Consider the following 24,946-nt stretch of genomic DNA (forward strand, 5'->3'; position numbering starts at 1 on the left):
AACAACCAAAACTAACAGAAGCTTGGGCAATAACAGGATGTAGGTAGAAGAAACAGCAGTATTTATGGCAACATACGGCTATCTAGGAATGCTTGATACTTTCGGGAGTCAATTAAAAAATGAAGAAGATAGAGGGTTTCTTACACACCTTCTACTCTGTACCCCTCTTGCTGATATCTAAAGTATTGGAAAGTTCATTGCATTTAATATTTTAAAATTTTAATTATCACTACATAGCCAGCAGATGGCACATTTAATCAAGCTAACAAATGTGCAGCTTTCAATCTGCTCTTGTTATGCTGTGTTTAGAACATAGAAATCTAGCTAATGTCCTATAGAGCTTTAGAATAGTTCAGATCTCATTCTCTTGGATTGAACCACCAGACTGTGTTTTAACTTTGACATATCTTGTACACTTCAAGAATTCTTTTTACCTAATGACTGACTTGGTCACTATTTTCTCCAAAAACACTTGTGTATAAATAACTCCATCACTATTAATGGGAAATATCCAAAAGCTACAAGTATACCCTCTAGTATTTATGATTTAATTAGGATAAAACTGTTCTGGTTAAAATTAGTAGATGATTTCTAATAAACTAGCTTAAGCAGATTAGTCTTAAAGCTGTAGAGCATCAAAATGCAGTTTTGATTCTATTTAACATTGGTCCTTTTTTATTCCTGGTCCCTTATGCTAAATTGTATCTGCTTCATAAATCTTACAGTGCTTTTTGTGAGAGAGGGAAGTTTCACTGCTTCATTATACAGTCTTTTACAACTCTTTCTGTTTATGGCACAAACATTAGAAAATGAAAGAGTTTGCAGTTAAGACTAGATATTTGGCACATGATTGCTGTTACTAGCTAAGATTTATAGTCCCAGCTTTGTGCAATTTGTTCTGTCAACGGTAGTGCTAAAAGACACAGTAATGTCCCACTTCATAATCCAAGGTGACACTCTCCATGCATATCAAAACATAGCTTTAGTCAGGTTTGCTTATTGCATTGGTAGTTATTTCAGTTCTAATTACAATATCTAACTCAACTTTTAAAATAAGCAGCTCTTGCATGTAAAGTTACTCTCATTACATCGAATCTCCTTTTTGATGTCTAATCCCCTCCCCACTCCAGACCTGTAAGGAGTAAGTTATGCTGCATCAGGGATAAATATGGCCCATTCTAACAAGTCTGAAATCTTAGGAAGACAGAGAGGCCATGTAGAGCATGTCTGAGGCCTAAAGCAGTATCGCCGCACAAACGTCACCTGCTGGATATCAGAGATGGGAAATAAGCATCCGTCAGAAGATCAGAACCCTCTCAGGTCTGCTCATGTTTGACAGATTGAGGAACAAACTAGAACTTTCCATTAAGTGTCTGATATGGTTTGCACAAAGATTATTGCACTGACTACTCAAAATGCAGTTCAGGGACGGTGACATGACACAATGTGGTTGGCATGGGAGGGACAGCCGGGCCTTTAAAGATAATCATTATGCAATTCAAGTACATAATGAAAAACAGAAATAGAATCTGATCATAGAAGACCACAGAAATATCAGACAGGTACAAAATTGGTTTATGCTCCAAAGAAAGAATATCCCATTTTGGAAGACGGTGTAAATAGGGATCAGCTGGTTAGGTAGGAGTGACTATGAAGGGAACTGGTTCTATATTTAGATTTTCAGGGCAGGAGACAGGCAAGGTGAGAACTCCCCAAACCTCTCTTCCAACTTCCATGCTTCTAAAGACTCATTTGACACATATTAACCATATACACAAAATAAACACTAACTAAAACAGAGAGCCTGTGGTGGGTAAAATTTATAAAAGGGCCTAAGGGCCAGATTTTTTGAAGTATTTAGGTGCCTAAAACTGCAGCTAGGCACCTAGTGCGATTTTTAAATGCACCGAGGTGCTTAACTCTCACATTTTCACAAGTGTCCATTGATTGCGGAAGCCACCATTTTTTGTCTGCCTTACCTGACACCTTGAGCTTGATTTCCAGAGGTGATCTGGTTAGAGCTGCTGGTGCTCCACACTTGTGAAAATTAGGCCCAAGATGTCTCAAGCTGGTCACATAAAAATAGGCACAACAAAATCAGAGACCACCTCTGAAAATTTGGCCCTAGGCAACTTGCTCCGGCTTCTCAGCCAAAGGAGGCAGAACTGAAATGAATATTAAAGTGAGTAGCACTAGCTTCTATGGTGTTTCTCATCATATAATATACCGTGTTTCCAGGGAAGACTGCTGCACTGAAGGGCTGCTCCTCATGTCTACTCTCTTCCTGGCCAATCACTTCTCCCCAAATTCACTTAGCGAAAGAAAGGCACATGTTGCCAAAATGGGGCAGCCAGCAGTTACACTGAGATAGGGGAGAGCAAAACATGGAGCCAGCACGCCCCTGTGTGCGGCACGTCTGCCATTTCAGTATAGTTGTCCTGCTTTTGCTTTAACACTTCACGGGAGCGAGACATCCTGCAATACCACACCCACCTCATAGCATATCGATAGCCAGGTATAAAAGCAAATGTAATTGTAACTTAAACCTTATTTATTACAAGTCCATTCAATGATTATGTCAGTTATTTTTCAGCAATGATTATTTTGTCCTTTCCTGGATTTTTCACTTTAAAAACATTTCTATTCATTCCTCCACTCCCAAATAAAGAGAGCTGGAGAGTTTCCTTGCTCCAAGGTCTGAGACTAGTCAATCTGAGCAGAGAACTGGAAGTTGGGACTCCTGGGTTCTATGTTTGGCTATTCAAGTAACTTGCTGTGTGATCTTAGGACACTCAGCTAAGTTCCCTGTAAGCTGTGCGGCCGCACACAGCCTATTCAGCGCTGCGCAGGTGCTCAGCGAACCTGCCCAGCCGGGACCTGCTGCAGCTGGAGGAGAGGTACCCCTCCTCTGGCCCCAACTCAGCTCCGGACCTGCTGCGGCTGGGAGAGGGTTGACCCTCCCTGGTCCCCAACCCAGCCCTGGATGTACCATGGCCAGGGGAGGGGCGCCTATCCCGCGGTCCCAGTCCCTGAGCTGGAATGGCAGGGAAAGGCACCTCTCCTGCCCAGCCCAGGTGCTGCATGGGGAGATAGAGCTGGGGGGAGTCCTTTCTCCCCGTCATAGCCCCAGAGCACCCTCCTGCACCCCAACTCTATGCCCCAGCCCTGAGCCTCTCATCCTTGGCCCCACCCCAGAGCCTTCACCCCCCCCACACCCCAACCCATTCTGCCCCAGCCCTGAGCCTCTCATCCCTGGCCCCACCCCAGAGCCTTCACCCCCCCTACCCCAACCCTCTGCCCCTCATCCCTGGCCCTGCCCCAGAGCCCACACCCCAATCCTCTGCCCCATCCATGAGCCCCCCATCCTCTGCCCCACCCCAGAGCCCGCAACCCCATCCATAGCCCGTCCCATACTCCGAACCCCTCAGCCCCACCCCCATCACATGAATTTTGTTATGTGCATCAATATGAAGGTGATGTGTCACACATCAGCTCCATACTGATGCACATAACAAAATTCATTCCACACATGAGTGGGAAAAATTAGAGGGAACACTGACACTCAGTATTCCTTTGCCTCAGTTTGTTCATTAAAATGGGTACAATATGACTTTTACCTGCCTCACAGGGCTGTTGTGAGGCTTCGGTCATTCATTACTAAAGCATTTGGAAGAAAGGAAGGACAGTAAGGTGGAAAAAAATGTTATGGGAGGGAAAAATACTCAGCCCTGTCCAATCTAGACTCACAATTAAGGCAGTGGTGTCTTTCTTTACTAGCTGGAAGGATGTCGAGAGAGATATTCTCAACCTTTTCTAATCTATATAGCTTCCATGAAGCATTCAAAAGTAGTTAGTCAATAGTGTAATGATTCAACACACTTTGGCATTATGGACAACAATCCCTGCTCCCAACATACACACAATATATGCAATACATGGCACTCCAGAACAGCATGTTTGCATCAGTTATTTGTGTCAGAGAGACATCTGCTTAACTCCAGCTCCCCACTATTCCAATTCAGTTAGAACATGAGGCACAGCACTATTGCTACCTCTATCCTGTCGTGCACACTAGAATGCACCGAACACAGGACAGAATTACTGCTATTGAACACTCTTCTCTTGGCCAGCAGACTCTGTTCTACACTTTCAAAAATAAAATATTAAATCTGTTAAACTTAATTATCCAGCTGTACTCTGAGTCTGAAATTGCTTTCCTAAGTCAGAAGCTTGAAGGGGTGTGAAATTTTCAGCTGGACCATCATAGGAAGGTGGGGAAAGAATGAGATGTGTATGTGTGTGAGGGGACAAAAGATGGTAAGTCCCCCTCAGCTGACAATGATTACGACCTCTCTTCCAGGTAAAAAACCAGTTTCTGCAGGGGATCACCCTGTCTTTTTACCATGATTAGAGTTGAATGTGAGCTATATCTCAGCTCTCACAATTTCAGCTGGGTTCTCTAGCTATTTGTAATGATCCAGACCTCAGTTATATGATAACTTCGCACGTGTTAGAAATTTTGCCCAGACTCGGTTAAGATGAGTTGCCAAACTTCTCCTGAAGGCAGTAGGAAATGAAGGGCTCCTCCCCAGGACAAAATTCCACTGATGTCTGCAACTTTCACCATACCAAACGATGTTGGTGATGTTACCAGAGAAGCCACTTAATCTGTCTAGCTGAGAGGAGATCTGTGCAGATAATACATTAAAAAACACGCTTTACAATTATTCAAGGCCCTTTTCAAATCAATCCACTCTGCCAGGCTCCTCCCTGTTTGGGCTATGTGTGTATCTGTAGCCGAGCTGTATCATCAGCCATTTAGGTGAACAGTTACAGTTTTCCTTTCTCTTCTTTCATCACTGCTGTCCTTTTCCAACCCTCTCGTGTGTATTAGTTCAGAATTCTACCAGTGACAAAGTAGGGGACAAAGCGCTACCACAAAAGTGCAGGTAAAGCCGACTCTGTGAATGAACTAGAGCCATGAAGGCCAGGGGCCCTAGATCAGTGATGAGCCTAGAGCACAGAGATCTGCTCATCCTCCTCTAGAGCAGAGAGGGCAGTTATGAAGTGAATATATTGCTGCTTTATCAATAACATTAGAAACATACACACACAGCCAAATTCTGCTCTCATTTACACAGGTGTAAATCAAACAGACCCTACTAAAGTCAATAGAGTATGTAATGGTCCTCACTCAGGGTCTGGTTGGGAAGCGTGGCCTAGTGGTCATGACCACAACTGCTGACTGCCAACGGGGTTGTGGGGAGGGGAGCCTGGGCCCTCCCACTCCAACGGGTTCTGAGCAAGGGCCTTTTGGGCTACCAGTGGTCTGGCAAACAAGGCTCCTTAAGGCTGTCTTCCCTGGGACACCTCCTCCCTCTCCCCTCCCCAGGTCAGCTTAGTCCAAGGCTTTCCACTTTTGAGGAAGTCCAAACCAAATAAGTAAGAGTGGGTTACCAATGTCCAGGGTCCACAGATGAGGGAGAGGGGGATACTTCCCTCTCTGATTGCCTCTGGGGTGGGTCCTCCCTTCCCTCAGGGAGGGCCCTCTTGAGCAGCTGTGTCAGAGCCTTTAGGTTGCCCTCTACTCTGTGCTGCTGGAGCTGTGGGTTGCAGGTCTGCTCATCTCCACCTCTGCCACCCAAATGATCTAATTCCTTGTCTTAATTATTCCAGCAGATGGAGCATTTGCTGCAGGTATAGTGGGGCAGGGCTGGCTGAGCCCAAAATAATTCCTTAACCCCTTAGTGCCCAGTGTGGGGTTTGTACACCCCATCACAGAGCATCTCCAGATTTACATCCTGATAATTAAGAGCAGAACTTGACCCATAGCTTCTTTTGATTTTGAGTCACTTGTCAGATGGAGAGGGAAATCAAAATGAGCAATGGACTAATATATATCTGAATTTGAAAGCAAGTGGTCATTCAAGAATGACAAAAGAATTTGGCTCGGGATCTTAAAGAAGCCACATTCCTGAACAATCAAGTGAATTCTGAGTTGCTCAGTGTGCTTCAGTGCTGTCACATAACAACCAGGGATTCTGACTCTGTAAAATACAGACTCCTTTGTTGTGCAAGAACAAATCAGACAGATCAAGGAAGTGGCACTGGCCCCAAGGTGGGGTGTCCAATAGGCGTCCTTAGGGACAACTGTGACCTACAATGTCTTGCCATGGGATTTATGTGTAAATGCAGGATGAGACCAACAATGATCAAAAGCTGATTTTTTTTTTTTTGTTAACCTACTGAGGAAGATAAAAGTACAAACAAATATGCTTCACATTTATTTTTGATAAATTAACCACTAATTAACTGCAGCCCTGGGCTCCTGGCAAGATGCCAATACAGTCTGACTGTCACAGAGTTGGGCACGCCTGTTTTAATACTAATCAGCAACAAAATATCTTTGCAGAAATCATAGAATTGCCACTGAGACAAGGTTATTTTAAGCCCCATATAGATCAGCAGGGCTTTCAGTTATTTAACTAATATAATGCAACAGACAGGAAATTATTCATGTTTGATGTAGTGTAAAAGGAGTCATTCTGATCAAGCTGTCTATTGTGCTGAGTTCAATTGTGCTTATCTGTTCACCCAATTTCTTCTCATCAGTGACTCCTGCCCACTAACAGATTTGCAGTCACTGGTATGAACACTAATATCTCTACTCTTGTTGACAGAACAACTGAAAACAAAGGGTCATAAACACCTTCACAATCAAGGTGCCTACCTCAGGAGAGTCTTTCTATAGAGATTTAAATAAAGGAGGATTTCAGATTCCCTGGCAGAATGCAATTATACTCAGCAAAACGTTTTATCAGGAATGTGTTCTGCCAAAATGCATGTGTATGTGTCTGGGGTCAGAGCAGATAGATAGAGAAAACAACGTCATTTATATTTTCAAATCTGAAAATCTTTAAGGACATATTAAAAGCTTGCACAGACAGCACAGAATTCATGTCAAGAGGCATCTGTTTCAGGGTCCGTATTGTTCCCTGCATAAATGAAAGACTTGGCATATGATGTATGGGCCAGATTGTCCCTAGCCTTTGCAAGGGAGTGCAGGGAGAGAGTAAAAAAAGCCTCTGCCGTGCCCACTTCCTCTTTCGCTTGGCACTAAGGACAATTGCAGTTCCTGAGTGCAAGAAAACTTAGGAAATGTCCCCTCCATTGCCCCCAGGGAGTTGAAAGGAGGCGGGGTAAAGGACCCATCTATACAGCAAGTTAGACACTCCAGCAAGATGACTGTACCAACTTCTCCTAATAATCTTTTCCAGTGTAACTCTGTGCTGCCTCAAACCAATGCAGTAATTCAAGAGCATGACCTAGCCCATAGTATTTTGCTTCCAGAGTTTTTTACACTAGAATAACTGAATCACCTGCAAGACCCCCAAAGATCAATCATATTAAACAGAAGCAGTTCAATGCATAAATTAAGAGAAAAGCTGTCAAACATATGATCCAAAGTTTACATTCTTGTTGGAGAGTAATTTTATCTACTTGCTAAAGGACTTAGTCAAGCAAACAAAAAAAGTATCCTCGCAGCTGATGGACAGAACCCCACACAGAATTCAACACATGGTCATTAGAGAATAAGCAAAGCTTAACTAAATAATACAAACGTTAGCTGAGAAATTCAAAGAATCAACACTCTAATGCAAGTCTATGGTGCTACTCCAAGAAGTATAGTAAAGTAGCCAACTTCTAGAAACAGTCAAGTAACAGTTTCATTTAAAAGTAAATTTTGATTCAACTTTGGATTTTTTCCCCTCTCCTTTTCACAAAACCAGAAAACCTAAATTCTTTTGGTCTTGGTCTCTCTCTCTAGGTGGCAAAGTTGTCTCTCACAGAGCTCCCCTCAACTCCAGATTAGGAGTGTATAGTGGAATCCATCACAGTGGATGTGTGGGAGCAATCCTGATAGCCGTTGTTCATCAGTATTCTGTTTATTCTCCAGCCTTCATACTTCATTAATCACAGTGATTTAAAAACAGCACTGCAAATATGTGTGGCAGCAGCAAGAAGGTGAATGCCCCTTACTTTCTCTTGAGATATTTATACCCATCACCATAATTCTCAGCCCAGAGTGCTGCGGTAATTCTTTCTGTTCTATTTGTATTTTAGAAAAGACACTATTCAAAATAATAACCACTACCCCAAAGCCCCAAGAACACTGATTGAACAATCTGTCCCTGTCAATAGAATGTTCCCTGTGGCTCCAATAACACAATCTGTATGAATCAAAATTGAGGATAATAAGATTGACTTTGATAAGTCTGATGATACTCTTTTTATTTAAATTTTGCTTGTTATGATAACATGAAAATCCCAAACCAGAAACACTGAGCAAATGTCACTGGTTGTTATTTACACTACAACCTTTCACTGGTGAATGACATTTTTAACTTTTGCATTGGTGAGTTTCCCTCTAGGAAAAGCCGGCTTAGGGCTAGCCTAAAACTGCTGGGCTCAAGTTCTGTTTCAGACAGTATTTGAAGCTTTGGTTTCTCAAGAACCATAAACAAGTCAAAGGGATAAAATAACCAGCCTCCGTTAAGGACAGCATAAGTTTATACTTCATCGGAAGCAGACAGGATGACAATGTTACATCTCCTCTGCTAAAGAATATAAACAAGGGTTTATTCAAGGGAGAAGATTCAAGGTAAGTTATTTATTTAATTCACCGAGACTCTTTTTTATCTTATACATGAATAGCTTATTACTTCCTCAAATTTATTCATTATTCAAAATTATTTGCCAAAAGTTTCCTTCAAATAGATATTGGCCAATGGCTGGTTCATTAACTGTTTGTTGTGACTACAAAATATCTGAAATTCAAGCAGCATTCCTTAGTTTTGATCATTAGTCCTAAGTCCAAGGTCTAGTTCTATTGTTTCTGCTCCTTGAGACAATGAGTAACTCTGTAAGTTAAGTTCCTGGTATGAAAATTGTTAATTAGTCATTCAAAATCTGCTGCCTGAAAATACAGAATAGTATGCAGAGTTGTTGTAGCTGTGTTGGACCGAGGACATGAGAGAGACAAGGTGGGCGAAGTAATATCTTCCACTGGACTAAGCTTGAAAGCTTGTCTCTCTCAGCAATAGAAGTTGGTCCAATGAAAGATATTACCTCAGTTACCTTATCTCTCTAATAGGACCAACACGGCTACTAATTTCGCCAATTTTTCCACATCTTTCCTGAAATGTGGCACCTAGAACTGGACACAATAATCCAGTCCTGCTTACAACACTCGTGCTAATACATCCCAGAATAATTACTTTTTTTGCAGTAATGTTACATTGTTGACTCAGATTTAGCTTGTGCTCCACTATGACCCCCAGATCCCAGTCTAGGCAGTCATTTCCCATTTTGTAAGTGTGCAACTGACCTTTCCTAAGTGGAGTACTTTGCATTTGTCCCTATTGATTTTCATTCTTGTTACTTCAGATAATTTCTTCAGTTTGCCCAAATCATTTTGAATTTTAATCCTATCCTCCAAAGCACTTGCAACCCCTCCACCTTGGTATCATCCACAAACTTTGTAAGTGTACTCTCCATGCCATTATTAAAACATTGATGAAGATATTGAACAGAACTAGACCCAGAACTGATCCCTGCAGGATCCCACTGGATATGCGCTTCCAGCTTGACTGTGAACCATGGATAACTACTCTCTGGGAATGGCTTTCCAACCAGTTATGCACCCACCTTATAGTAGCTCCCTCAGGTTGTATTTCCCTAATTTGTTTATGAGAAGGTCATGCGAGACAGTATCAAAAGCCTTATTAAAGTCAAATTATACCACATCTACTGCTTCCCTTCTATCTACAAAGCTTGTGACCCTGTCAAAGAAAACTATTAGGTTGGTTTGACACGATTTGTTCTTGACAAATTATATTACGCACTATGCAACATTTCCAAAGTGTTGTGCTATTATTAATTAGTTATATCCTGCCACCAGTGAACTAGGAGCTTTACAGTCAGATATTAAGACAGAGGTCGCTGCCCTAAAAAGCTTGCAGTTTAGATTGGCAACATAGATGAGGGGGTAGAATGAGAAGATAGAAACACTGAAGGGGAGAGGACACTGAGAAGCTAGGAACACAGTGCGATTGAGTGGTGATGTTAGACAAGTCTTTGTGGTTACACAGCATTTGCATGGATTTTGTTTTGCCTTTTTTTGGTGGGGTGGGGGAGAGGGAAGGGTAAAAAAGTAAAGATTTTCAGTCACCTAGTTCAGCTGTTTTCAGCCTGTGGCCCCTGGACCACTGGTGGTCTGCAGAGAAGTGGCTGGGCACATGGTGCTGGCTCTCCTCCTATCAGGAGGCCTGTAGAAGCAGCTGTAATCAAGAAGAAGGAGGCAGCTTTGATGCACCTAGTAGGAACTACTCTACATGAGAGGAAACCGAAGCAGTCCCCATGGACCAGTGAAACTGAAGTTGCCTGCAGCAGTGGAACGCTTGTGGACATGGGTCATGCAGTATATCCAGGAGTGGAGGAAGACAAAGAGACCGATGCCTGGGCAGCATGTGCAGGGGAGAAGGGAACGAGGCAAAGGAAGACAGGAAGGGGGTGCATGCACAAAGGAAAGGGGAAAAGAATAGATGGGAGGGGAAGATGAAATTAAGAGTAAAACTGACAGTGGGATTAACTTTTTCAAACGAGACAAACACTTGTCACATTAGATACACCCAAAATAAACAGATCAGATTTGTAACATTACTATGCCATGTAAAGAATTGCTAGTTATCTCTGGAATGTTATGTGATTACAAACGGATCTTGGAGACACCCTCTCTATTAAAATGTTGCCCATGATGTGAAAAAGTTTGGGTACCATTGGCCTAACAGTAAAAGATTTTCTATGGCATACACTCCTGTCAGGTATGAATTAATTAATTCACAACACACTCCTGTAAGGTATGCAAATATCTCATTTTACTGATAGGGAATCTCACACCACAAAGAAATTAATCTTCAACAGAATGCCTCCATTCTGCTCATGCAGTGATGAGCTTTGGCACCAGTTAGTTGATTTTGGATTAAGAGGATGTGCCAAACTTTATCTGAATCATTTAACCTTGATCGGCTATATTTCTCCCGGGAAAGCTAACGTAATATAATTTGAGAGTAAAAAAAAGAAGAGCTTTAACCTACTTAATTTAATCTAAAAACATTCATAAGACCTTTTACTGATTAAATTTTGTATTTTGAGAACATTATTTTGTATACTGTCATTGGAATAGAAAGAAAAAAGCACTTTAAATTACTCCTGGGTTAACATGATAGCCAGTTTGTTAAATAAATATAATGAGGCTTCAGTGCAAGTGAGCAATGTAATATTATGTTGAGAGCATTATGCAGAATTATCTAGAATTTAAAGCAGCACTGTTATAGTTGAGAAGCTGAAAATGTGTACGCTTGACTTCATCTATCTGGTAGCAAAGTGAATCTAAACTTTTTCCCCCCTCTTTAAGCAATGCTTTATGTAAACACTAAAAACCTACATTTTGCACCAAATGCTGAATCACTTTCCATGGGCATGCAAAGCCTGTAATGCATCAGAACCGGTATCTAAATTTGGACCTATCCTACAATGGTTATAACTGGAAAGGAAATAGTTGCCAGATTTTAAATACATTTATTAATACTATCTCTCTGGTAGCGGTAAATTAGAATGAACCCAAACAATAGTTACTGATTAGATAGGACCTACATTATATTGCTTTATCATCTGCTTCCACCCCACTGGCTAGTCAGCAGAGAGAATATGAATTAATTGATAGTTTCAGTTCTATCCATCATCAATAATACTGTGCCTACCCAGACTAGAGCAACTCCTGGCATATTTTTAAAATGGCTTTTAAATAAACTGACAATAACAACATGATCACAGGGGGTAAAGCGCCCCAAGCAGTGCACCGAATTGCCACCGCGGGGGGCGGAGGCAGTCCATGTGTCCTTAGGGTGGCAGGTGTGTTTCCGCGGCAGCGGCAATTTGGCAGCAGCTTCCATGTTTAGCTGAAGCCGCCGCGGACAGCTAAATATAGAAGCTGCTGCCAAATTGCTGCCACCGTGGAAACGCACGTGCCACCCTGAGGGCACATGGACTGCCCCCACCGTCCGTGGCAGCAATTCAGCGTGCTGCTGGGGGCAAAACAACAGGGACTGCCGCCCCTTGAAGATTGCCGCCCCAAGCACCAGCTTGGAATGCTGGTGCCTGGAGCTGGCCCTGACTACTGTAAAAGCAGCATGTTTTGCTGGCTCGTCCCTCCTTGCATCTGGCCATGCCCTGTGCTGCAGTCTGCTGCCCTCTTTAACCTACATTATATTGTATAATGTAGCACACAGGAGTTGCTTGTGGCTTTGCAGTGAAGGAGGATGCTACCATAGAGTCACCTTCTTTCCTCCCCTCGCCCCCCAATTGTCACTTTTTCTCCCTGCTGAGCTGGGGCTTAGGTCTTTGCTTCTACAGACCTGGATTAAAATAAGGCTTTGATCAAACGTGAGACGACGCTGTTCTCATTTTAGGCATAAAAGGATATTGGTGCACACTGCAAAACCACTGCACAAAATGGTAAGAATGTAAATCTGTGCTCAGACTGTTTTTGACATTTGCTAGACAATGTAACACTATATTGGTAATCTCTAACTCTAGAATGTAGTGTCTAATAGCAGGGCAGGTGTGGTCAAACAGGGAGTTGGGTAGGAAAACATACACAAAACTTATGTTTGTATTATGCCTGGCTCTCATCAGTTATGTCAGGTGTTTAATTTAACTGTGAACTATAAATGGTTGCCTTATGATTAACATGAGAAGCGCACCAATAATTTCAGTTTTTTCCTTAGACTTTGCTATATAGTATGACATTTGGCTCGAGTGCTCCAGAGAAATTTGTGTGTGAGGTTTCACTTCCTGATCTTCAACCCAGATTGTAAACACTTCAGGCTAACTCCTGCACTCCCAAACACTTGACTTGAGTGGGCTTGCACAGAGGTAAAGGAGAAGCAGAATTACATCCTTCTTATTTTCACATGCCTTGAGAAAAACATACTCTGAGTATCTACTTTCAGTTGAGAAAAAACTAATAAACTCCCCTGAATTTGTGGACTTAGTGACTACTTGGAAAAGAGCTTTGGGTGAGATCAATCTTGATCTCACTCAAAGCAAGCACATAGCAGTGCTCTGGTAAATGTTGGTGTTTGAAGAGCATAACAGACAGACATTTAAAGCTGGCATTCTCCCCTTGGCTTTTCAAATACCATAGAGCAGGGTTTAAAGTGATATTAAAGAGCTAGAGTGATGGCTAAACAAACTAGACAGCTATCTACTCAAGGAGTGTAAATCTGTTATTCCTTTAAGAACGTTACAGGCAAAGAAGGAAATCACACAGAGGAAAATGCACTTGATTTCCATCTGGAGCAGTACAAAGACCTATCCTGTGTTCAAACTGAGCCTTACCATGGACAAACCCCCACAGCCACAGTCGTCTGTGGTGTATCTCTTTTGGAGGAATTTGGCTCTCACTGTTTCCCCAATTTAAAAAGATATATGGGAGGAAGAAACCATATGGAAAATGCTGGCTCTCCTGTACATCTCGTAGCACACAGGTGGGAGAAATCTGTGTACTCCAGCTATTGAAGTTTTATGTGTGACTAAGAAACCTTTGGTGGCAGAAGGTGAAAAAGATCATTTTAAAAAATAAGTCCATCCCACCCTCAAAAATGTACTGAAAGCTTTAACACAGAGTTTGGGTTTCTGTTGGGTTTATTTTTTAAATCTCTGGGGTTATTGAATTCATGGGGAATCTTTGGCTCGGAGCGCAGTCATCAGCACAGCACCTCTGGACTCTCTGACCACTAGGGGAGTCTTTTGCATTTCACAGCTGATGAGATGACTCCCAAAAGGTAACTTGACTTTATCCAGGCTTCATATTAACAAGCCCCCAAAGAGATCTCATTTTACTGGACTGGGAAAGGATCTGGGGTGAGGAGAGGGGTTGGTATGTGTGTAAGTCAACTACATGTGTGATTAAGTAATGGGCTTTTTGTGGCTGTTTCTCTCTGCAGGATCACTAAGAATTTCTGCTTACCATAGCATCCTTGCATTAACAGTGCTCTCCAAACACAATGGACAGAACTGTTATTCCACTATATCCCCGAACTATCCTGCCTGACAGGATTAGTTTTGTTTCTGGAACACTGATTAAGAGTGTGGGGTCATGAATGCAGTGAGGTCGTGTTGGAACTGTCTCACCAACTCTTCTCAAAGGCAGGATGCTCACTTTATAATAGGGCTGCTCCTTTCATGCGCACAAGTGTGAGATGGTATTTCATACTGCAGCTTTAAAGAAATCTGGAAAGGACTCTCCCTTGGGACACAGCAGTGCTACTTCCTCATTAGACAGAGGGTTTGCTATTGAGACGTGAAAAGATTCCGCCCTTCCCAGAGCACATACATTGCTTTCATAGCATATATACTGCTTCCCAGCTGCTTTAGGAAAAAAGAGAGGCACATGGCACTACAATCCTGCATGGCAGCAGCACTGCCATCTGGCCAGACTCCTACTTCACTTGTTTTCTGTGTTCTTCCAAAGACAATGAAAGTGGTAAAGCATGTGCTGAAAGCCAACTAGCTCCAACCTCACCTATTGGTCTCTGCTTTCAGCACCTTATTCTCGGCCCCCTACTGTACAAAGGCAGCTACACACTTACCTGTGGCCGTCTTGTCTCCACCCATTTCTGCTTTAAAACCAGCTCAGACCCTGCCCCCTAACCTTTACTATTTAATGAATGTTGACCACCATGGTACTCTATAGAAGTAACCAGCTACTAGTAAGGGTATCTAGTTATCTCTGAAACTTTTCTTTAATGTTTGTGAGATACAGGCCAGTACACACAGCTGGCACTCTACTGTAATGCATTTATTTCCAAACTAGTCTAGGGCCAAGTACCTGAGGAAGGGGGCATGCTTACTCACCACAGAGGATATATGCCAAGCCTACTGATGATGAAGACAATGGCAAACATAAGGAACAGGAGGTCACTCAGTTTTTGACACTTGCAATAGTTTGCCATTTTGGCAGCCTGCAAAAGAGAGGGATGAAGAGTGTTTACTCCAGTTATGATAACAACTGCAAAAGTCTTACACTGTGCATGAACTGCGATGAGCAATTAAAATGCAAAGGAGCCAAATTTCGACCAAAATACATCAAGATTCATATTGTTCTGCTATACAGTGACCTTGCTTCCTCTCTGCCCTGGAGTTGGTCAATTTCTTCAATAAGAAAATCCAGCAAGAGTTGCCTCTCACCTCTACCCATTCCCACCCAACTGTTTCTCTCGCATCATTCCCGTTTCAGACTCTCAGGTATCATTTGTAATCAAGGGATTAGAAATGTCCTCAGGCATCTCCCTCTGCTCCTTTAGCTCCGCTTTCAAGTACATTACTGTTCTCCCGGCCTAATGAAACACCCCACTGCTCCTCGACTGCACTTTCTTCTTCAGCTACTGCTTATTTCCCTCCTCCCCTGGGTCTCCAAACCCCTTTGGCCTACTGTCTATAAACATTGTCTCAATGTCTTCATTTCTAACTCTCTCTTGAATCCTCAGCCCTCTCCACTACCAGAGACTGCTCTGAAGGTACTCAGAACCTTCTCCTGGCCATGCAGAAGGACCTCTTCTCTGTATTCCTCCACCTTGAACTCTCTGCTGTTTTTTACTTGGCCTATCACTCCTTCCTGTTCCATCCGTTCCTCACACTCAGCTTTCATGTCTGTATTCTTTTAGGTATCATGGCACTTCTGATCACTCCTGCACCAACACTTGATCGCTGCTCTTCTTCCCATCTCCTGGGGTCTCCTGCATCAAACGAGCTCCCCTCCAATCCATACAAAGCACTTCTTCTAAAAGCAATCATCCTTGTCCAATACTCAGACCATGTCCCTCCCCACCTCAAATCCCCTCACTGGCTTCCTTTTGCCCTCTGCATCAGAGACAGGCTTCTTGTTCTCCATATCAAGGCCCTGTACTCCACCACCACTGCCTTAATCCGAGCTCTCATTTCCTCCTACTTCTCTCCTGCTGCTTTTTGCTTCTTGCCACTTGCTGTTTTACACATCCCTTTGGCATGCTTCTCCCATTCGTTTTTGTGCATTCTTTTATGTTGGCTCTTAAGCCTGGAACGCCCTCCTTTTCCCTGCGTACCAAACAACCACTTCTTCATTCAAACCCCTCTTTAAAATACTTTTCTTCCCTGAAGCTCATCAACATTTATCCACAAAGAGAAAGAAGTGTGTGTATAAATATATATAAAGATACCCGCATTGTTTTGAGATTGTTCATGTAGCTGAACAAAATGGCCTATTTTAGAATGCATGCTTCTTGAGGAAGCGACAATCTCTTCGTCTACACTTTGAAATGCCCATACTAATGCCCCCTCAATAAATGATAAATAATAGTGCATCAAGAGTCTGATTCAGTGCTCACTTTAATTAGCAGGAGACTTTTCCCTGTCTTCTATGGGCATTGCATAAGGCTAAGGCTTATTAACATAGCAATAATAGTGAGAAAAACTACCATGTGTACTGACTTAAAACCCTGCACAGAATGCAGAAATAAATTCAGATAATTTCTTGAAAGGGTGAGAAAGGCAGCACTGCTGCATTGCATATGACCTTGTTAGCATCCTGACACTGAACCTGAAAAGTGTGAAACAGTCACATTAAACAAACACCAGAGTTCAAATTCTGAGACGACCCTGAATAATCTGGTGTTTGCATAACTTCAGTGGTTTTTTCATTTGTATTTATAATTTAAAGGGGATTTGCTGGCTTGCAGAAAACAAACTAGGAAACTGAAGGGATACTGATAGTCTACCAGCGTAGACTAAAATAAGGCTTCGATGCTACCTAAAGGCATGTACAAATTAATTCAAAAGTGCTATTCAAAGTAATATTTTCTGGCTGATCGTCAGATAAAGGAATGTTACCACTTTAGTATCAGCATATAAAGTACAATTATATTTACAATTCAATGATTAGACTGAAAGTCCAACTAGGAAGGAAGGCCATTTCTCCCAGGCAGACTAGTATAGAATTTGGTTTCATGGGCTTTTGTATTTATATTGCTGTACCCCCTTGTGCTGAGATCATGCCAGATTTCAAACTAAGCAGGGAACAGCTGAGTCAGTGCTTGGATGAAAAGTCTGCAGAAAGTGGTCAGGGTGATTTGTTAGATGGAATTTGTCCATCTGAGTCAGTAACAGGCAAAACAAAATGTGGAAATGATATATGCTGCTGGAGGCACTTGCTTTTGGAAGTCAGTCACTTAAAACTAAGGCCCTGGGGACCTGTGGTCATTAACAATCCCATGACACTTTCTGTAAGAGTAGGCACAATTCAGGTAATTATATTCTCCTAAATTCCTCCTGCAGCTTCAATAGAGCGTATAAAGATTCTTCTTCACTTACTGTCCTAAAATTGTAAAACAGCTGCTGGTTTCTACCCTAGTGATGGTTGAGTTTCACATATAACTTCTCTCCTGAGCCTGTTGTGAGATTTTTAAAAACCCTGGCTTTTTTTTAGGGGTACAATTTTATGAGTGTAAATGAGGGGTTACAGACATCTACCTAACTTAGAGTTCCTATCAATCAGGTAGCAAGCTCTTTACCTACCTTCACCTGTGCCAGTGAACATGCCATACAGGAGGTCAGGTTTATAAAATCAGTCTTTCGTGTTTGTAAAGCACTTAATAATTCTCAGATGAAAGCAGTGTAAGGGTTGTTATTAATAAGTTCTTACAGACGGGGTCCCATGAACTATGTGACAAGCAGGACCTAAATCCTGCTTTCTGTCCATTCTGGTGCAGCAGCCCAGAAATTCTGTGGAAGCTTCTTTTCAATCAAAAAAACAAAACAAAAACAGTTTTAAAATGAATTAAATCTGAAAATAAATAATAGAAGCTGTGCAGTGGCTCTTTTCTGATTTATTCTGACATTTAATTCAATTTATTAATACTACACAACTCTGGGCTTTCATGTGCCAAAGGATTTGCATTGACAACATGTAACTGTTGACGGTATCAGGGGACAAGCTGGAGGTTCTGTTAGGTGAGTAAATGTTAGTTGGGGATTTTTGACCCTCTGGTGAAGTGAGAGACAATTTGGAATCATGAGATAAAGACATTTGCTAGATGTTTCTGCTGAAATGATTGACAGTTAATATTGTGACATTTAAACAGTCATCTTTAGTCTTCAGACCTAACAACCCAGTGAGATGAATGGGGCAGTTCACACTTCTCAGAGCTATTGTTTTAGACTTGGATTCTGCAGCACAATTCAGTGGCCAGAGTGACAATTCCATAGCACAGTTCTGTGGCCTCTCTGAGTCATAGAACTCCTGGGGCCCTTGCTTTAGAAGTTCAAAATATAATTACAAGTTATCACAGAGCTTTTTAGATCCAAAATTATATACCATCAGTGTAGTTGCTATATAGCCATGAGACATATTAGACACTTCACTCAGCAGTAATTCTCACCCAGCCCTTGGATATCATAACGACAGAAGGAATTGTTTGGCCTGGACACAGAGCGTATCCCCTATTCTCCTTGAAAGGTGTCATGGGAACTGTACTTTCTCTTACAGGGCAACCAGAATTTGACAGAAAAGGGTACAATTTAACATGTCACCTAAAGGATGACACCATCTATGCTAGAGCAGTATAAAACTAACAACTTTGAAATGTGTACCAAAACTGCAAGTTTAATGGTACAGTATTCATGAATTTGAGCAAAGCAAGGGCATATTTTCAAAGGTATTTAGGTACTTAAAAATGCAGATAGATGCCTAGTAGGATTTTCAAAAGCACTTAAACAGGTTAGGCAACCTACCTTCCATTGGCAAGTTAGATGCCTAACTCCTAATGAAATCAAGTTAGGCACCTAATGTGTTCAGGCACTTCTGAAAATCCTACTAGCTGCCTAACTACCTTTGAAAATCTGGCCTGAAATGTCCACATGTACACCTATGTGAACAGCATTTGCAGTGAAAGTGTCGAAAACTCTTCCACCTCAGACAAATTTTTCTTTTGGGCATACACTATTATGAATTTGTCCCTAACAGGAAGCCAGCATTTTTTGCAGCCAAAATAAAATTTTGTGGCAAAACAGCCTGTGGAAACTGCTTTTCATTTCTACATAATATCAGAGGTGAAAATAGCAAATGCTTTGCTGACTGAACAAGGCAAAACCGTATACCAACTTTTCCTCTAGTGAGATTTGTTTCCCCCTGAACAGCCTTTCCCTTAGTACTGCTTTGTAGTCAGCAGCCATTACCAGTTCAAGTTCACTGGTAAGGAATTGGAATAATGACCTTCAGGTGTAGAAGAAAGAACGATACCAACCAACTCAGTCATACTGACACTTGCGATAAATGATTTTCTGGTGTTAAGAATGGTTCTCTTCACTCATATTTTAGATTGGCTTTTATTTATTATTTTCATTTAATAATAGCGGTTCAAACAAACAAACAAACCCCAGCTTTTTTGCTGAACTTCTTGTGTCTGTCATGCCAGGATATCAGCAATTTCTATTTAATTGTCTTAGAAAGATTAGTAGTGACTGAAACGTACAATCAAGCAAAAAACAAAAACAAACAAAAAACAAAACACCTCTGTTTCCCTTTAGGTTATAGGTTTGATCAGTTGAACAGTATAGCATATAAATATTTTTTAAATCTACCTTTCAAGTATTTGGGTGATCTCCAATAGATTGTATGGTGCCCAGAGCCCTGGTGGCTCTGAAACAAACAAGCCCTTTCAAAAGTGGCTTTTTGTGGTAAGGGTAAGAGAAGTGGAGTCAGTGCTGGTGAATTCATGGCTACATGGATGTAGACTCATAAACATTTCTAACTTACAAGGCTGGATTCTCCACTGCCTTTCACCTTGTGTAGTCCAGTACACTGATACAAAATAAATTAACAACACTACCAAACCAAAACCAGCAGTTTAGACCCACTTTGTACTCACCTTACACAGGTATACATAACTTCACAAGGTGTAAGGCAGTGGAGAATCTGGCTCACAGTGTGGAGGTCAAGACCGTCGTGTTTTATAAAAGTAGTTGCAAATGTTATAAAATATCATTTTAGATAAATAAATGCTAAGGCTTTGATCCTGACATGCAACCCAGCCACCTCATGAGTGTGGGTTCAAAGGTGGCTTTAAACCTCTTTTGTGATCTTCTCATCCACAGTGCATACTGATGCAGGTCCAAATCCTGGCATAAATTAGAGCAGCCTGAGAGCCGACGTTTACAGTAGTTGCCCACAGCTCTAAGGGTCTGTCTACAATTTAAGCAATTTAAGTCCGGGTCTGAGCCCGGGCTCAAGTCAACCCCCCCTTTCATCCACACTGCAGATGTGCTAACTGAAGGTTCAGACACAAAGTGCCAGGACCCTGCAGATCTAGAGGGTTCGAGCCCATGTTAAGCCGGGACTTAGGGTCTGAGCCCTATTACTTTCCTGTGCACATGTGGCCCTGGCTTGACTCGGACTCTAGAAGTCCTTCGGATGAATCCCAGAGTTCCTGGTGGCAGAGGAGCAGCGCTGCAGGCAGCCAGAAGCTCCATTATTGCCTAGCTGAGCACACTCCCACTTCCTGCTCTGGCTCCTCCTCATTGCTGTGCAGAACTAGCCCAGAACAGGGAAAAAAAGCTGACAGGTGGGAGGAAGTTCCCAGGATGTTGGGAGTCATCCCTCCCCGAGTCGTGTCGAGCTGAGGGCTTGGCCACTTCCCCTCCCTGCAGGGTGGTACTTGCTCCCAGGCCCCCCTGCCCTCCGTGGGGCTGCGTGTGCAGGGGTGCTCGGGCAGTGAGTGGAAGCCAGCCCCAAAACTTTCCCACAGCCTCCCAGGGATCCCTTATCTCTGCCTCCTGGGGTACAGTGGGGGTGGGCGGGGGGATGCTGGCGCACACTGCATCCCAAGCCCTGGGATTGCAGTTCACTCTGCCACAACAGGGAGCAGCCAGGCTGGTGAGTGGGTGGGTGGGTGTGTGTGAGTGTGTGTCCCCTCTGAAATCTGTTTTATGTCAAACTTCAAAACAAAACAGACAAATATAAATAAAAAACCAGCCAACCAAAACACTGGTATTGAACTTTCCAGTTTAAAAATTAAGAATGGCAAAGTTCTATTTTAATAGTTTGATGGCCTTGGAGTCTGATGTCCTAACTACCCTCAGAACAGGTGTATGTGACATTTTCCTGCCACTGTGACTCAGCCTGGAGCTGGAGAGCCCAATTCTCAGATTAGATGGCAGTTCAGTATAAAGCCATCTCAAACTGCAGCCATTCTACTGCGATGGACACTAACGTAGCTAATTATGCTTGATGTACTCGAGTGCTCCTTATGAGCTCCCGAGTCCCATCAATACCACTACCACAGTTAGGAAACAGGATGGGTAGTAGAGTTTTCCCACAGTGCAACATATTCCTAGGACACGAGTGTCAACACTGGGGGTGGGGGGCGGTGTTAAAAAACAATGTAGATGCTCAAGCCAAGAGTTTCCTGACATGGGCCAGCTGACTCGAGTCCCACCAACCCTAGGCTTACATTGCTGTGTAGACATAGCCTAAGAGACAGTTACAGCAGCTGGAGATTATCTGAGCATGAGGGAACTCTCAAAATGCATTGTTTTCCCTGACCGCACCCTTAACACTGTGGCTAGAAGGAAGGGGAGGCACAGGATTTGCTACAACAGCTCTACACCACCTCAGGATTCCTCTACGCTGGGGCAATTTCCCAGTGGCTAGATAAGCCAGCTTTAAGGCACAAAAAACATAGAGTGCGTGATTTTTTTAAAAGATACATTACACTTTTGGCAAGAAAAAAATATGATACTATTTTATGAATGAGGTATGCTAATGATAATCATTGTTTTTATTTAGAATAACTTCTGTCCTAGGAAAATACTTTTTTGTGCAGGCAACACAGGTAGGATTGTACCCTTCTGTCTGCTAGCTAACAGAACATAGCATGCCCAGTACAATTAGTAAGTTTGATTGACTTTTTGTACAGGATAGATACTGACGGCACATGAACAATCTCACCTCCAGCAAAATGTCAGCTGAATCATGAAGACACAAGGTCAGGGCTCCCACTCGTGTCAAATTGGTCACATATGAAAAGGATATCAAAGTGACTGCTACAATGTGATGCGTAAACATGATGCTGAAATCCTAGAATGGCAAAAGAAGAAAAAAAAAACAGTGAGATATTGTGCAGCAGATTCAGCATCTTTACACAAATGGATGGGTGATTTTTAAAGTTTTAAACTCAGGATTAGAGGTTACAATACTCAAAAACCTTATATAATTCTTTTAACTGAGTCCATATTAAATACACATAATTATGCATTTAATTTAAATTAAACAAAACAGTTATTGTATGTAGAGCAAATACAAATAGATTAAGAGTTATGTAGCATTTCCATTTCACAGTTCACAGTGAATATATCTAATGAAGTAAAGCTTTTACAGCTAAAATTACTTATAAAAGGCATATGTGCATACCACTCAAATTACACCATTTCTCTTATGTCCTAGCCAGCTTACAATGTGCAAAACAATGCAGCCCAAAATCACTCATGTACAAGAGCTCAGACGCTGTTACAAGCTTTGCTTTGAGTGCACCTTCAGCAGATACAGAAACACAAACACGTTTATACTGTATTAAAAGCCTCTCATAGACTGTGTCATGATACAGACCCCCTCAGATCTCTTAGTACTGAGGATCCCATTTTTAATATTTTTAAGAAACTGCTTTTTCTCTCCCATCCCACTTGCTGTCACTGGGTGAAGTAGTCCTTTAAAGGAATCAGCTGATGCTGTGATGCTAAGGCTCGGGTGACAGCTTGAAGATCAACTAGTCTTCTTAAGAGCCAGAAAGTATCTCAGCTGCTGGTGAGAACTGCAGGAAGAAGGAAGGTTCCTACAGGAGGCTTGGGATCAGGGGACAGAACTCAGTTCTGTGACTCCCAGGTAGATGGCTGGTGGAGTGTAATCTGGCAAGCAGCAGACTAGAGGAAAGGCTCACCTTGACTCCTAGGCAGATGGCCTAAGGAGTGCAAAAGCTGCGGGGAGTAGATAGGCTCCTGCAGAACACCGCAGATCAAAGCAAAAGGACTTGACTGAGATGTTGAACTTGTGTTAAATAAGTTTTATTTTGAGGAAATAAAAGCAACACTCTGAAGAATAGCACTAGGATTGTGTGGTGAGAGAGTTTTCTTTGGTGCATGCGTTGGTGAGACAACCTGCAGGCTTACACATGCTAACACCAGTGTCAGTGAGAATGCAGCCACTTTTCAGATCCTGTCATCTCTCAAGTCTCCATGGATCTCTCAGGGACCTGGACCCCAATTTGATAAATCCTCTGCTCCAGTGGCCTGTACTTGGCCACCTCAACAAATACAGCAGCTTCTAGTTCAGGCCAATAGTATATGCCCAGTTGTGATATGGATAGGTTCTACCAGTGCCCCTCCCATTCTCAATTGCTCAATCTCTGGATTGAGAAAAAGGAAGAGAACATGAGTTGCAAAGGAGTCCACAGGTTAATATAGTAGGATAAACCACCTCACCTCCTCTGCTTGGAAAGTTATCCCATTTTCTTTATAAAATTATAAATATTTTATTTACTTTTCCCAACAACAAGCCCTAATTCTCCATTGCCTGGCACCTTGTCCCATCATTTATAGGTGTGCAAAGTGATTTTACATTCACTTTGCATAGGTATAAATGACCAGAGAAGGAACAGAGGGGAGAATCTGACCCATATAACAGAGCAGAAAACAGAACCCAAGGAGCCTGATCCTCGTCACCTGCTCTGAAAAAATATCATGATGTTGGCTCACATGGAAGCAATGACATCAGTGCTAGCATTTGCTTTTTGTAGATTCCAGGCATGACTATGACTTCATTCCACTATTAATTGCAAAGAAAGCAAAGAGTGAAATATGACAAAACATTGTCCCTTTGGGCATATGAATTTTGTTTGTACCTTACAGTACAAGTAGTATGTACAGAATGATATAAAAAATCTGCAGCACATTCTTGCCTGAGAAGTCTCCCTAGTATTAACAATGAGAGAATACCACTCCCCACTCTACACTTTACTGGAAAATTTTAACAAGTGCTCTGGATGTCACAACATCTAGAACTGGATATCACTAGCAAGTACACCATTAGGCTAAAAAAGAATGCTAAAACCAGACATTTCTGTTGTAGTTGATAATTGTCTTGGCAGGAAGAGATACAAGCCTGAATTATTTATGGATTTTTTTTCAAACAACATGATGGTCCCTGACATTAAGGCTGCTGACTGGAGCACAGTGAAATATATTTTGCAGTCATCTCAAAATACTGCCTTAATTTCAATTTCTTAAGAAAATAGAACACACGGTAAGAAAAGCAGGATTAAATGTAGCTTCACATTCCAAAGATCTTAATGATCAAAATAGAGAAAAATGGTCTGTCTTTCTCAAATTCAGTACCAGTCCAGATATTTATGGCCATCCAACTGAAAATTTAAGCCTTCTATAATCAAAATAGTGAAGCTTTTACCTTTCCCCCAAACATTAGAAAAAGCATGGCTAGGAAAATAATGTGGTCTCTGAGGTTTCCACATTGACCTATTGTGCCTTGTCTGCTTACATGTTGCCATTACCTGTGGTACGGAACTGATGAGATTTTACAGCCAAGGGCAATTAAATTAGTATGCAGGGGTAAGCCAAGCAGCAAATCTTCTCTGCTTTTGTAGCTGCCACATCCATGCTTGTACAAATACTAGATTTTTTAGTCTCTTTTTGGAAGTTTTTAAGGAGTTCTTGACCATTTGTACTGTGTGTCAGAGGCCTTAAGATTTTGAGCAATCATTCTTTATTTATTGTCTACTTATGG

General features: G+C 42.0%; 1 protein-coding gene across 2 annotated transcripts in view; it reads right to left on the minus strand.

The window, feature by feature from the left end:
* CERS6 (ceramide synthase 6) overlaps nucleotides 1–24,946 on the minus strand; it is a 221,049-nt gene that overhangs the window by 7,798 nt on the left and 188,305 nt on the right. For both annotated transcript variants that reach the window (XM_032770951.2, XM_075070136.1), the window contains exons 7-8: nucleotides 22,103–22,231; nucleotides 14,980–15,086 (exon numbers count right to left, since the gene is read on the minus strand). In XM_032770951.2, coding sequence (XP_032626842.1) covers nucleotides 14,980–15,086; nucleotides 22,103–22,231 — 236 coding nt within the window. The remainder of the gene's footprint in view (nucleotides 1–14,979; nucleotides 15,087–22,102; nucleotides 22,232–24,946) is intronic.

The sequence above is a fragment of the Chelonoidis abingdonii genome, chromosome 10, assembly GCF_003597395.2.
Source record: "Chelonoidis abingdonii isolate Lonesome George chromosome 10, CheloAbing_2.0, whole genome shotgun sequence".
NCBI lineage: Eukaryota > Metazoa > Chordata > Testudines > Testudinidae > Chelonoidis > Chelonoidis abingdonii.